Source organism: Lissotriton vulgaris, chromosome 5, assembly GCF_964263255.1.
Source record: "Lissotriton vulgaris chromosome 5, aLisVul1.2, whole genome shotgun sequence".
NCBI classification, from domain to species: domain Eukaryota; kingdom Metazoa; phylum Chordata; class Amphibia; order Caudata; family Salamandridae; genus Lissotriton; species Lissotriton vulgaris.
This window is the reverse complement of record NC_141693.1, coordinates 986717415-986733381: the sequence shown is the minus strand read 5'-3', so window position 1 is coordinate 986733381 and position 15967 is coordinate 986717415. Positions and strand designations below refer to the sequence as shown.

General features: G+C 46.6%; 1 protein-coding gene across 2 annotated transcripts in view; it reads right to left on the bottom strand.

The window, feature by feature from the left end:
• DNMBP (dynamin binding protein) overlaps positions 1–15967 on the bottom strand; it is a 583091-nt gene that overhangs the window by 238973 nt on the left and 328151 nt on the right. Inside the window, exon 1 of one of the 2 annotated variants that reach the window (XM_086922587.1) lies at positions 1852–3437. The exons of the other annotated variant lie outside the window; for it this stretch is intronic. Within the exon in view, the coding sequence (XP_086778713.1) occupies positions 1852–3211 (1360 nt within the window). The 5' untranslated portion in view covers positions 3212–3437. Of the gene's footprint in view, positions 1–1851; positions 3438–15967 lie in introns of those variants that run through there. 2 annotated transcript variants of the gene reach the window in all.

The following is a 15967-nucleotide window of genomic DNA, read 5'->3' as shown; positions in this document are numbered from 1 at the left end:
ATAGTGATTCAGATTTCCTGTATTGACCACTTTAGCATTATACCTACAGCCCCACCGTTTCACGCAGACAGTGGGGTCTTCTCCTGTCTCTCTAAGTACCACCCAAAGATGTTGCCTGGATATGAGACTACATCTGTTGTCACACTCTCCACAACGCTTCAGCACAGTAACCACACTGCACCATATTTAATGCAAGTCTCCGAACACCTTCCACTTAAACCAACCTACAACCAATACCACTGTGAACCCCACACTCCCGATAAGGCACCCAGAAACCTGATGAAAAGCAGAACTCTTCACAACCAGTCATGGAGCGCTACATACACGCTACACGCAAACTCCATGCACCGGGTGCATCAAGCACTTCCACAGGCGCTGCAGTGAGAAGGGGGAGGAAGAAAGATGCCTTTTAAAGTTCCTCATGAATGCAGCCCTTTGAAACAGCCCCGCGCGGCTCTCATGGACATTCCAAGCTCTTTGTTCAGAAAGTTCACATTACATGCGCCCCTTATGTTCTTCACAAAGCTGCCCGCCAAGGCCCATTATTCACTTTTCAGTGTGCAGGCCAGGCCTTGGCATGGACTGAATGTGAAGATGGTGGGTCACCGGTCTCTGGGAAAGAGATTAATAAGCAAAGGGAGGAGGGGAAGAGAGGAGTAATTGTCTGTGTGTGTGGGGGGGGGGGGGGGGGAGGAGGGGGGGATATGGTAAAGCTACTACCGTCCACGGAACACTCAATGGGAATTCTGAAATGTTTGTAATCCACACAACACAAATGGAGCACATGAAGCTGGGAAGCCCTGGACTCCGTGGTAAGCAAACAAACGTGCGGAAATGGGCACTGCCAAGCGATGCATGGCGGATTGTTGGGATGGTCAAACTAATTACTCAAACGTGGGTGCCAAGGCGAACAAAAGTCCCAATCAACGGTCGTAAGTTTGAGCCAAAAGTGGACTACTACTTTAGGCGCAAATGTCTGACTTTTGATGAATTTACAAAGTAGTATTCTTGGGAAGCTGTGACTGCCACAGATTCCAATACTAGAACGTGCAACCATTCCCACGTACAGAAATAGAGCAGGTGCGCCGTAGTAGGACGCTGATGTTAATTAGTCAACTTTTGATTTTCCCCACAGGAATAACATTTTTAGCCCATGGAGAGTACTTGACAGCTTCTCCATAATGTATTTTGGGAATTTTCCATTCCTATTCGAACTCCAAGAATGGGTTTTCTACGGTCTTCGACAGGAATGTTTGCATGCAGCATCAGTTTGGTAAACAACGTGCAACTAGACACGAGTTGAGGACTCTGGATTTTAGGCAAGTTTTGCTAGTGGACGCAGCCAGGAGTTCCAAAAGCCATTCCAGGTAACCTGCTTTATTCACAGACAAATTACACCACATTGGTACAATTTCTATGTGAGCAACTTTCTTGTGCAAATGTAAAATCACTGATTCAGGACTGGCAGGACATGTATTGGTGCATTGAATTGCTTACCTATGTAAATCCTTATAGATTTTTAACTAATGTTTGGAACACCACCTTTCAATTCCCAAAATCAATACACAAGAAATAAAGCTTTTGCACAATGATCAGTCACATCTGATAAGCTTCTGAATACTTAGCTTCCAAGCAGCTTTCTTGCCAAGAGCCCTTTGAAAGTTAAAAGAAACTGCAGCTCTTTCAATGTAAGAAACCATTCGCCCAATACCTAGGCCTGGCTTAGGGAGTCGCTTGGGACCACCTGGCACCTAGGTGAATACCACAGTTTATACCTCATGTTCTGACAAGTACACTATCACACCTAAGTGACAAGTTTTGTTTAAGCTTTCTGGTAAGTCATGTATTTACCTGTCTTTTTCTGTCTGTTCAGTACGAAGTCAGAGCGCCGAAGAGTGGAGGGGGCTGTTCGCCTGTAGATACTGTTTCTTTCCCACAGGTCAGTATTGGGCTCTGCCTCGACCACGTCATGGTCGTTGTCCCTCCATTCTGGTGAAATTCTGCTTGGACTGTAACTCCCAGGGTCACAAAATTCATCAAAGTCCGAGTCCAAGGAAAGGCCACTTCGATTCCTGGAATTCTGCAGACCCTTGGCACGGAAACCAAGCTCCCCACGCTCTTGGTCTCGCTCTCCAACCTCAACAAAACCATCACACTCCTGTACCCGCTTCCTTGGACTATTACGTACCCTCCCAACCTCTTCTCCATCCACAGTGGCGGGGGGTTTATGGTCTATAGTCTGGACTCTATCTGTTCTACGGCTTTCATAATCTTCATCCGAATCCCTGTGATCATAACCACGAGCATCCCCATTCCATTGCGTAGTACCATATCCATAGCGCCTGGATTCCTTGTAGTCCTTCCGACCCCTCTCCCAGTATTCAAGTCCTACAGGGCTGTCCATCTCTCTGTAGTATCCATTGTCGCGGTGTGACGTGCTGCGTCCACCTTTCCTAGAATCCTCGTAGTCGCAGCGCATTTTACCACGATCCACACTCTGACAGGAGGGTTTCCAGCAGTCTTCAGGGGCTTCTTCTAAGCTCCTGGTCTCGTCGTAGCGCCTGGGCCCCTTCCTTGGATAGCTGTTGTCCCGACAATGGGGATCACAGTCATATCGGCTCCTGGCCTTCCTGCGCTCCACCAGGTCCTGGTCATAGTCGTCGATGGTGGGGTGCATGCCCCGTTCTAGCCTGTAATCCCGAAAGTTTCCATTTAAAGGCCTGTCGTCCACATTCCATCGTCCATCTTTTCCATAACAGCCATAATCTCTATCTAGTGACTTTGCATCGACATATACAGTCTTGGGCCTCCTGAGGTCTTCACCATCAGGGTACCTCCGGTCAGAGGCCCTATAGTAGTCGCAGTCCCGGCCACAGGCTCTGTCCTCCCTGTAGTCCCTGTCAGTCCTGTCGTACTCCCAGCCCCTGTCCACTCTCCTGTGATCCACATACCGGCCCTCATCCCTCCGAGGGTCCTGCTGGTAGTCCCGGTCCAGCCTCCTGCCATCCCTCCGCGGCGGCCTCTCCACCCTGGGGTCCGGGCCGCAGTCTTCCCTCCAGGCCCGGTGCCCAGGGGGGCTGCCCACCCCGTAGCGCCTCTCCAGCCGGCTGCAGTCCTCATACTCCCAGCTGAGCCCCTTGCCGTCCCTCCGGGGCGCCGCGGGCCCGCCGCCCACCGTGTGGTAGTGGCGCTCGTAGTGTAGGGCGCACATGCTGGCTGGGGCAGCAGACAGATCCTCACACCGGCCCGGGCTGCCCGCCTCTGCCCTCCTCGGTAGGGGTCATGGCCCCGGCTGTACGGAGCGCGAGATGCAACTTTGGTCGGAGTTTCGCCGGTGGATCCTCTCAGGCGCTCCTCGCTTCGTCAGCTGGCTTAGAGTGTTTTCTTTCCTTCACTCCCGGCGCCCAATCAACAAGCAGCGGCAATCCAATGCACCTGATTTCTGGGTTAATCAGCGACCGAAGCCCTGAGTGCAAGAGGAGCCCGCGAGCCTGGCCTGTGATTGGCCCGCGCGCCTGGAGGCGGCCCCGGCCCGAACAGGCTCAGCCGCTTTGTGATGCTAAAGGCTGAAGGAGGCGCTGGGGGTGGAACTGTGCCCGGGGCCAGCGAGGCTTCCTCCGACTCCAACAAACCCGTTCAGCACAGCTTTACATTTAAATCAAGTTCGCTGCGCTCAGGTTCGAGGCACAGGGCAAACTCGTTTCACTGAGCTATTAAACTGAGGCGGGGAAGCACTAAGATTTGAAGCTTTTTGACGGACACTGAAAAGATAGTGGTTGAACTTTGTTCGCTCACGAGCCCGTAAAGCATTGTTAAGAAAACAGACTGATAGATACGAGTTTTTTTCCGCTGGAATTTTGTGTCCCACAACACGTCGGCTGACAAACGAAGCGGAAACCACGAAATAAAGAAATAACACTGGACCACAAACCTGCAAACAAACAAAAACAACTATTTCTAACCTAGGTAAACACGCTATGACATTTTGGCTATGTCAAGGTTTTCTCAAGGTTTGTTTTGTCATGGCTTTCACAAAACTTTGCTGAAGTAGCTGCTGTGACCTCGTCAATGTAAAAACAACACTGGCCAAAGGCATACCATTTTTTTCGCCTCAAAAAGCACACATTGCCAAAGTATAACTACCACTTAAGTGAACTGCTTCTTGTTAAAACTGGGGAAGGCTGTCACGGACAGCGAAGTTGCCCATTGGCTGAAAAGGGCTGAGCCCCTGCTTTATGCTGTATGATGTGGGGGTCAGAATCAAAATAATTTATAGCAACAAACTAAATGTTGAAGAGAGATCACCTAAAGCCCCTAAAATATGTATGCTTTTACACCTATTAATTATATAACACGTATGTACTACACCTTTTGGAGCCAACAGGCAGCTTCTATAATACCCCTCGCATAATAGGAAATTCCAACTCAGGAAGGCACCCCTAAAGTGCAAAAGCTGATACACATTCTTAAGCAAGCTTGGTGTATGAGGAGCCTAGGCAGGTACACAGTGATGTAACTGAGCAACGCAGCAATATCACATTCCAATCTATATCAGATTTCTTAAATTACATACTTCAAAGCAGGCCCAGAATTACATAAAAGATATACAATCTGGGCACAGGTAGACGAGACATGTGCCCCTGGCCACAGCTGCCAGGAGAGCCCAGTGAAGCATGACACACTTGAGCAGTTCTGCCTTTGTGTATGCTGAACTGATACAATTATAACGAGAAAAATACAAATCCTGTTTGCAAAACAGTGTGGGACAACATTTAAATTAAGGCCAGGCGTAAGTCTCTTGCAGGCGAGGGGATAAATCGACAGGTTAGTCAAGTGTCCGTGTTTGTAAACTACGTGGCTTAAGCAATGGAAAAAGCATGAACAAGCAGGCTCACTGCAATTATTCTGCAATAGTGAACCAAATTACTCAATCGGTTTCACTAATTTATGCACCAGAAAAGGCAAAGTATGCGGCACACTCTGGGCAGCTTTAGTTCTCTATTTTATCATTTTTGCAGATATTAATATTCGTTGGCAATTGTTTCACCTCATTAGTAGCGGTTTAACACCTGAATCCAGCAATCAGAAACTGGAAAGTGATAGTTAAAATTTGGAAAGGGTCTACCCTGCCACTACACGGCACCACATGTGGCGATTATTTCGTAGTCATCCATTTGACACCACATGTTTAGGGAATCCCGCAGTATGTGATGGATTATCTGGCAAATGTGATACATTTATAATTATGCAGGAAATTAATTCCGGTGGCCCTGAATGCATGTCAGAGTATCATCGGGTAAAGGTGACCGAGGATTTTTTTTTTTTAAATGGCTTGTTTTGAAAAAGCAAAAGACACACAATTGATGGACGGAATGCAGAACAAATCAAAGCATTCAACCCCAGTCAAGAGATCTAGGTTAAATCCATCATTCTTTTGCTCACCATGCCACTCCAGTTTAGACCTGGCCATATGCAAATCAGTCTTGACCCTGTGCCTCATGGGAACAGTCCAGCCCGAACTGCCAAGCCAGCTCCTCCCTGGAACGGAAACAAGTATCCTAGGACCGGTTTTGGGGTTTCACCCGATATCAGCCAGGATAGCTTGAATCCAGTGGCACAGTGAGCCCGGGACCCACGTCTGGGCATACCCAGCGCACTAAGGGTGAGAAAGCAAAAGACACACAATTGATGGATGGTGTAAACACAAAAGGATTCAGCCTGTTAGGACATCGCAGTGCAGTTTCAAAGTGGATAAGCCACTTCAATAGGTGCTTAGGCTGTCACCTCTCTTTTTACCATCCACACAGCACTGAAGTGCAGCAGACTAACAGTGATGGCCTAGCCACCTATTGAAGTGGCTTATCGGGCTTATTCCATTTGGGTACTTACCATTGCAGCATGCACTCGTCTACGTTGTGGACGATGATGTTTAAACAGCAATTGTGATTTGCAATCAAGATTCACATTTGTGGTTTTTTTTGGTTATTTTGTTGGTGCATTTCTACGTGTTAAATTGCAATTTGTGACCTTCCTTTGGTTTGTGTACCTTGGCAGCAGGTTCTTGTAGTGTGTGCACAAATTTGTGTATACATGTTTGCTGTATGCTATCATATGTAATAACGGGTCATGTGCAGCCTTAATGGTCTGCTGGCCTTTGCTTTACTTTGTACTGCGTATATTTTTACATTGTAGGCCTGCAATCTTGATTTTATTAAGGCCTAAACAAGACAACTTCAAAGGAAAGCCTGGGCTGCATGACCTACTCGTGGTGGGCTTGGGACACTGGGGAGCTTGGCTTCTAAGAAGAGTTAGTGATGACACATTAAGAGCAATCCGCTCTACTGAAAAGCGCCAGAACTGGCCTGTCAAAAGCATGAGAGCGCTACTGGGAAATGCTCATGCTGCGGCATGAAAAGTTCAGTAAAACTGCCATGAAACACTTACAATTTCTCACACTGACCGTCAATGTGCATTATACTTGCTGAAGAATATAAAGTTGAATTTAAACTATGCTTATTCCATCCTTCCCACTCGGAAGAGGCAACCGACTTCTACACCCCCATTTACCTAAGAAAGCCATCTACTCCACGACTACCTCCTCCCAACCACAACTTCAACTACCAATACCCCCTTCCCCACCTAGGCAGGTCTCTCCCCTACACCCTCACCTCACCCTGCCATGAACACTGGAAGGATGGCTAAGGAGAGGACCTCTCAAGCTTGTAGTAAGCCACCGGTCACTGAGATGCACATTTACTTAAATTACAAGAGATCATCTCTCTCAACACCCCACTGGTACTGCCATTAACAGCGCAATTTACAGCATGCAACCTCTTTATAGCTGTCATCACAAAGACTGACAGAGACAAAAAATGTTGTATTATATGTCCTCTGACTTATTTAGGGCTCATAGGGAACAACTCTTTTTTCGATAGTGTGAACCTGTCCATCTGCTCTGGTCACCTAGGTAGAGATGCCTCTCAGCGGAAACAGTCCTTAGAAACTTTAATTTGGAGTATCCAGGTGACTAGATGCTTTTGCTGAACAGTGTCGAAAAACAGCTGATTACACCGGGTAGCCCCTCAATGCCTACTGCGCTCTGAGCTTCAAAATATAGGACAAGGCACTGATTTTGTTTGGGTATTGTTTAGGTTTGCATCCTTCTCTACTCCAAGTTACCAAATGGAGGTAACCTGTCCAAGCTACAACCCTTGGCTCCAATTGCCTGCTACAGGTCCTCACTGAACTTGGGGTGGGTTACCATCTAACAGCTATGCAAAAAGTTTGACCACTAGTTCACCATCCTTTTCTGCATAGCCTCACAGCCCTATACTATATTTTTTTTAGCAGCCACATAGTATAGAACACCCTATAGCAACTTTATCATCACCATCTATGGACACCAACTGACCAGATCATCAGTGATAAGGGTAAACTGTAGGGTGATGGGAACATTTACTTTATGTAGTTTGTTTTTTGCCTGATCACTTTTGCTTCAGGTACAGAAAAACAAACCTTCAATCTGTATTATGTCCTGTCCTAGATATTTTTTTAACAGAATTGCTTCTGTACTGAGTAAAGGTCTAGTGTACTTCCCATCTCCTGCTATCCAGATGGACCTCATCTACAGCTCTCGATTGATGGTTGTTAGGCCCTATGGATGTGCAGATGTGATACACTCAACTGCATCCACACACCATGGTTGGGTACACTGCAGAGACTCCACAGGATACATACTTACAGGAAAATGTCTTCAGCCAAGAGAGATTTCGATTTCCCACTCCTCATTTGGCAAGTCGCCTCTAACATAGGAGAAACAAGATCTCATGTGTACACCAACATTCAGTCATAGGGCTGCAAAAACTTGCAATGTCTGACTTATCTTGAGTTATTTTCCCACTTTGACTCCTACTCAAAGCGACTACAAATATATATCTTACAATAAAACGACTGAAAAACAGTGTTTGAAATCAATTAAACAACTAAATCTTGCCTTTAGGCAGGGCGCCCTTGATACTTGCATATTTCCTACTTTATGGAAGCGATCCAGCAGTTGTCCTTTCCACAGAGTGTCTCTTATTAAGGCTTCTCATTCACAAAAAAAGTAGGAAGAGATTTGTAAGTGATTGCACTTCCATTGCAATGAGATTTATGGTCCCCACAGACTGAAAGATGGTGATGTTTGTAAAGCGGTTACATCACACTAGGATTTCTGTATAGGGAACGGTAAAGTTACAAGTCATGAAAATATGGTCTATTGAGTCTACCAAAAATTCAACTATTGTAAGCGACGTGGCAGGCCTTCAGACTAACTGACAGTAGCTGCAGGGTGAGGTTGCCAATCACAGCGGCAGGCTTTTTCTCGTAAGGTTTGAACTGCTGATGAAATCCACAGGTTTATAGGCTTCAGCTCTGAGGGGACCAATGACTCCCCTGATTTAGATCTCAAAGTAGCTGAGTCTTGCAGGAGGTTAGTAGACTACGGTAGGCATTGATGAACGATATGCTCAAATGTATTATTGTTAAAGCTAAAGATGCATTTTAATTTATTTATTTTAATTTACAAACATTTTGCATTTTCAATCCATGCATCTCTTCTTGTAACATTATGCTCTCGTTTCGTAAGCACAGGCATCCTCCTCATTAATTAAAGACAAATATGAACACGTTGCACATGTCGTGAAGCCCAGCCTAGGTAGCCTTACCACATTCCACAGCTGTGAATGAAAAGCGAAAACAGTCTTCGCGAAGCGCTTCCTGTGCCTGCACTTCTCTAGCCAAACAATGAGTGCATGGCTACGTCACACACACTTATAACATGTAACACATTCTTGTTAGAGGCACACATCCTCGCACATGGCCTGGACGTGCTGCGGTGACACATGATCTACCAGCTAGACATGGGAGTTCTGCAGGTGTGCCCTTACATAATTTAGCACCATACATTTAAATGTATGTATGAGTAATGTCAATAGATTTTATAAAGCACTGCATGTAATACAGGTGACTCTGTGCTTGATCAAAGGTGACTAAGGGGAGTATTAGGCAGGTCACATGGTTGGTTGACCCCCCCCCGCAATGAACACCTATAACATGTAACACATTTTTGTTAGATGCACAAATCCTCGCACATGGCCTAGACATGCTGCAGTGACACATGATCCACCAGCTGATGCTGGGATTTCTGCAGGTGTGCCCTTACATAATTTAGCACCATGCATTTAAATTTTAAATGTATGTATGACTAATGTGTAAAAAACATTATTCTAAAGCACTGTACGTAACACAGGTGACTCCAAGCGCTTGATCTAGGTAGGAGGTGACTATTAGACAGGTCACATGGTTGGTTGAATCGCCCCCTTCCCCCGCCACCCCCCACCGAGTGTCATACCATACTCAGAAAATGTAGCAACGTTTATTGGCTTCGGGACTGTATAATGTTGACCATGGACCTAGCCAGCAGCTTTCAGGCAAAGGAAAAGGACTGTCAGAGAAAGAGTTGGAGAGGACCGTGAGCTCTGAAATCCGAGCTCTGTTTGAAGGGCATTACAATAGGGGGAAACCACACACATGCAGCAAACACCCCAAAGTGAAAAATGTGTAGGCATTCAAACATTCTGCATGTTTACAACCATAGAAATAGTAAATAAACTAGGTCTAAGCCAGCTTTATGATCCTTATGGCAGAAGCAATGATTCTCCACATGGAAAATATTTATCCTGTGGCGTAAGAAAAACACAAAAGTGAAAAAGAATATTTCCATTCAACTTACTCATACAGACGTTTACACCTATTTGAAAACCTGCAGCATTATATTTGGCCAGTAGGGATACTCTTGCCAATCTGGGACTGTCCTAGGTTTCCAGGAGTTCTTCTGAGATTCGTTGTCTATCCTCAAAAGTTGGAAAATACTCCAAAATGGCGGTGGAAACCAACAAGATTTCAACAGTTATGCCACAGCCTTGTTTATGTCTGTGTACAATTCATACAAGGAAATACCTCAAGTAATGAGGACATGGGTGGCAAGACCTTGCCTCCACCTGCGGCACAATGGATTAGGCAAGTAAGGAAAAGCAGACAAAGGCAGGAACCAATATAGTACAGCATACACTGTGGGGCAAATATGGGAGTTAGCCAGCAACAAGAGAGCCCTATAAGTCATATTATAAATTTATATGCGGGACACCCATGGAAATGGGAAGGCACGCTGAAGGAAACCAAAGAAACTGGGACCCATATAGTTCTGAGATTAGGGAATACAGGTCATATCACAAAACGCTTAATCAGACAATCTTAATCCCTTAAGTCTTTATGAACAAGAACCTTAAGAACAGCATCCTTCAATCATCTAATGGTCCTAATTGCAAGTTTTCCATTAACCCCTTCCATGCTGGTGACGAACCCCAGCCGTCATGCACTACGGTGCTCGTGTGCTGATGACGGCTGGGGTTCGTCATGGCCCGCCAGTGTTCGGCCGGCGGCCGCACACGGGAAAAAAAGCGGCCGCATCGAAGGGGTTAAGGTTCGTCACCTCGTTGCCACAAGACCAGGCTCTGGGACTATTGGGTAGATGCATCAACGTTGTCATTTGCGATTCCTTATTTGCGAAAAATAAGGAATCGCAAATGGCAATGTATCATTTATTTCGCAATTTTATTGAGATTCGGTAAAAATCGCAAATTTTACTGAATCGCAATAAAATTGCGAGTTTCAAATAGCGAATTCGCAATTCCCATTCATTCCTATGGGCTGAAATGCCCATAGGAATGAATGGGAATTGCGAATTCGCTATTTGAAATCGGAATTCAACAAAGCATTTCAAGGGTGGAGAGGGGGGTCCAAATGACCCCCCCCTGCACCCATGAAATGCACTTTTACCTGTAAGTTACATACAAACATGTCCTAAGGACATGTGTGTCTGTAACTTAACAGTTTAAAAAATGCATTTTTGTGCGTTTTTAAACAATTTTGCAAATTACCACGAAGTTCAACTTCGTGGTAATTTGCACTTGCAATTTGTAAAATCGCAAATGTTTTGAGAATGATTCATTGCATTTAAGGAATCGCAAATTTGCGATTCCTTAAAAGCAATCGCATTTTTGGAATTCGCTAAAAATAGCGATTTTCCAAAAATGCTTCATGCATCCCAGAAACCAATTTAGGAAGTGCAAACGGCCGATTTTTGCGATTCGCACCGTTTGCACTTCCTAAAAAGGTTGATGCATCTAGGCATTAGTGTCCAGCTCCTTTCACTGGGAGAACAACTATCTAAAAATCAGGGAGCCCGGAGGACCTTTCTCTTTAGTAAGTGTCCGAGGCTCAGTTTACTGGACATTTTTATTACCATTCTGCTGTAATGACAGCAATTACTGCAATACCTCGCTGTAATTCTTGGCAATGTTACTGGAAGGTAAAGGATGAAACTCCTCTGTAAACGTGGGGAATAATATTACCTTCTGGGCAGTACTGTTGTGCTTACCAGGAGCAAGTAAATTAGACGAATTATAAAACTCCCCAACGGCTCCTGCATTTCTTGAAGCATTAGAACTCCATCAATCTTTCAATCTATTCATCTATTGCTCCTTCCCTCCTCCAGGACGAGGATACTGGGTCATTTTAAGCAATTTTAAAACGGGAAGTCACCATGACAATATGAAAGAACATAGCAGAGAGAAGATTCAGAAAATAGGGAAAAATCCCATGTATCCCTCTGACACGATCATGAAACCCCCATGTAAAAACGAAGTTGAATGCAGACATCTGGAGAGAAAGAAAGGTTTTCTCCACATCAAGCAATTGCTCCTGGACATCAGAGTAACCTCCTTGGCATGTGGATTAGGGAGAAGTTAACTCTAAGGCCACCAAAGAACTTCATTGAGTGATCTTCTCCTAGCCAATATCTGAAGTTAAAGCCATTCTCGATTACTCGACTAGACTCTTGAGGGCTTCCCAAACCTAGATCCCTGGGACGTTGTTTATCCTATCATGCCATTAATGCTGAATATCAAGCATACAATCTGGGGCCTTGATTTAACAACCCAGTGCACACGAAGAGGTGTAGACTTAATTTGCTTCGGGTGAACTATTTTTACTATTACCCCAGAGAAACCCTTGCAAAAAGTAAGCCTAGGGCTGGAAACAAGGTGATTGGTGTACACGGAGCGGAGCGATTCTTGCAACCCTACCAAAAATGTCTACAGGCTGTCACTGAATAAATCAGAGACAGGGGAACCAGAGCTGAATACGTTGTTGTCCGACACTGGTTTATCTGTGTGTGGTGATCATATGTTGCAAAGAATGTGGCTTTTCCAGTTCTCTTGAAACACAGATTTACTGGTTGCCAGAAGGGTGGTGAGTGTGTAGCTACTTTCGTATAGTAATGTTTCGATTTTGAACGATTTGCACAAGTGTTGGTGTTTGCCCACTGGATGCAGGCCTACATAGGATTTAAACCATGAAGACACAGGGTTCAAAGAAGGAGTTCTAAAGCTTCATGCCTGTTAGACTGGTATTTTTTGCACGGGCAGAATTTGTCTTCAATGATTAAAGCCCTACACTTTTAGAGGATAAAGAGAAATGCAGCTCCAGTTGCAATGAAAATGAGAGAGGAAGAAAAAGTAAGAGGTGGAAAAAAATAAAAAGACTGGGGACAAATACGGAGCAATCGAGGAAGAGGGCGGTATAAGAAAGTGCTTGTTAAAGAAAGATAGGGAAAGGAGTAAGGAATTAGAAGGTACTGGTAACCAGAAAAAAGGATCATGCAGCTGGCATGTGATCTCCCACCTCCACTGTGCGACATCAACTCAGAGGTCACAAGATGAAGCTCTATATACACCTGAGGCTCAACATTAGTTCCTAACTCTGGGAGTCTGGAAACTAGCACCAAGGAGTACAGATAATTAGGGTTGGCATCAGTAGGTGAAACCTGTGCACAACTTACCAGGGCTTCACTGTTTAATTTATAAATATTAGCAAATATAATTCAGTTCAGTGTCATCTAGCCATCTGCCAACTTTCCTGTACAGGCTCGCATGATGCCAAGTTGGCAGCTTCAGTACCTTCGACCGACTCTTTCAGGCTGCTAGGGGTGTGGGTGGGTGGATGGTTCCACTTGGCATTCCAAGCCATTTCCTTTATGAATATGTCTTGTGGAATGAGTCAGGTTTTTACCAGACAACAGATTACGAGGGCTTCACTTTACAAGCGCTAAGGGCGGCAAACCTGTTCCACCACTTCACTACTGTGATGCATAGAGGGACTCTCGTTTTGCCAGAAACGACTTCGCACTGGCTACAAATGCCCACGTGGGGTCTTAAGAGTGTAATCCCCAGGCCCACGCACATGAAGACGTGGCCCAATGTTGGGCGTATAAGACGCAGAGCTTTGGATCCTAAATAGTGCTGGACAGAACCTGAGAAGGTCCATGAGGGCCTTCCAGAAGAGCCCCCGCACCTCAGTTGTTTACATTTCCGCCTTTGGTGATGTATTTAGTGAAGTCTGCAGAGAACGTTATTGGCCTAGCCAAGTTACAAAGAATTAAAATTGAATCCAGAACTCACCACTGCGACGGCTACTGCTACCTTATATCCCTGCAAAAGTCATCGAGAAGACCGTCAACAAGCAGCTGGCCGCCTTCCTCGAGACGAACAGATCCCTCGACCTCTCGCAGTCTGGCTTCCGAGCCAACCACAGCACCGAGACCGCCCTGATCACAGCCACCGATGACATCCGAGCACTGCTTGACAACGGAGAAACAGCAGCCCTCATCCTCCTAGACCTCTCCGCGGCCTTCGACACTGTCTGCCACCGTACACTAGTGCAGCGACTCAGCAACGTCGGAATCCAGGAGAAGGCACTGGAGTGGATCATCTCCTTCATCGCCGGAAGGACACAGAGAGTCCGCCTCCCCCCCGTTCAGATCTGAAGCCACCAAAGTCATCTGCGGCGTTCCTCAAGGCTCCTCGCTCAGTCCAACCCTCTTCAACGTCTACATGAGCCCCCTCGCAGACATCGCACGCCAGCACAACCTCAACATCATCTCCTACGCCGACGACACCCAGCTGATCCTCTCCCTCACCAACGACCCCGCCACCGCCAGAGCCAACCTTCACGAAGGGATGAAAGAGGTAGCCGAATGGATGAAGAACAGTCGCCTGAAACTGAACTCGGACAAGACGGAAGTCCTCATCCTGGGATCCTCACCCGACTCCTGGTGGCCCCCAGCCCTAGGCAGCGCACCCAAACCAACAGACCATGCACGCAACCTAGGCTTCATCCTGGACTCCTCCCTCTCCATGACCAGACAAGTCAACGCCGTCTCCTCGTCATGCTTCAACATTCTGCGCATGCTACGTAAGATCTTCCGGTGGATCCCCACCGAGACCAGGAAGACGGTCACCCAGGCCACGTCACCAGCCGTCTGGACTACGGCAACTCCCTCTACGCCGGAACCACCGCCAAACTCCAGAAGAGACTCCAGCGGATCCAGAACGCCTCAGCACGACTCATCCTGGACATCCCCCGTCGCAGCCACATCTCCGGACACCTGAGAGACCTGCACTGGCTCCCGGTCAACAAGAGAATCACCTTCCGTCTCCTCACCCACGCACACAAAGCCCTACACAACCAAGGACCAGGATACCTCAACAGCCGCCTCAACTTCTACGCTCCCAAACGCCAGCTTCGATCGACCGGCCACGCCCTCGCCGCCGTCCCCCGCATCCGAAGAGCCACCACAGGGGGACGGTCCTTCTCCTACCTCGCCGCCAAGACATGGAACTCCCTCCCGACCCACCTCCGCCTGACCCAGGACCACCTCGCCTTCAGGAAGCAACTCAAGACCTGGCTGTTCGAGCAGTAGCAGACCCCCCTCCCCGAGCGCCTTGAGACCCTCTGGGTGAGTAGTGCGCTATATATATATATAAATGCTTTGATTGATTGATTGATTGATTGAGGGAAGGAAAAGTATTTTAGCATGTGACGCCGAGGGTGTGCTTCTTGCAGTGCATTTATCAAGGGGTGAGGGTTATATCAAACAGCATCACTCTGATTCTCCGCACTAAGCCAGCATAGCAGCAGGGTCCAGTGATGGTGGTAATGGAATTTAAGGAGCACCAGAAGTAGGTCCAATATAATAATGTTATGTTACCTGTTTTTTATATAACAGAGCCATCACCAATTACTTGGCCTCCCTGGGTTGGTATTCACATGCCACGGTCTGCATTTGTGAGTCTTCCTGATGGAGGATCTCTGCAGGAGAGGTGCTTTGCTCTTCCTATGGCTTGAATGAGTGTGGTTGAAGATATTTTGATGGCATAGATAGACCCTTGGTGGCAAGCCATATCAGGGTGAAAAGGGAGGCCTTGTGGCCTTCCTACCCTGCTCCTGTGGATGTAGCATGTCACGAGTTGTCTCTTCTGAGTGCTTTGCATTCTGGGTATGGGTCTTTCAGCCCTTCAGCTTATCCGGGTCAGATGTAGTTGTGCTGTCTGCTGATATTTTAGGTTGCGGTGGACTTCTGCACAAGTGATAGGAATGGTGCCCTTCCCACAGAGCTTGAGTGTGAGTGCGCTTAAGAGTAGCTGTAGTGCAGTATTTCTAGGGTGGAACTAATAGTCTGTGGTACCACGGCTCTGGTGTCTGGGAATACCAGACCTGCTGTTTAATCTGAAAGGGAGTTTCACTATTCTGTGCCTCTAGTCAGTGTGTTTCCGATACCCTGCTCTCTGTTGGGTTGACAATCTCCTTTGACAAACTTCTAGTTCTCCGTAGTTATGGCTATCCCCTAATTGTTTTCCCAGGAGCCTCTGCATGCAGATCTGTTGGATCTGTAACGGGTGATCACCACTCTTCCAACAGCTACTTATTTGGCATACTAGAAGGCTGATGGTGGAGTTCGCTTTTGGTCATCTCTCAAGAGCCACCATTAGGATGAGAAGATATTGTCACCCCCTCATGTGTATACTGA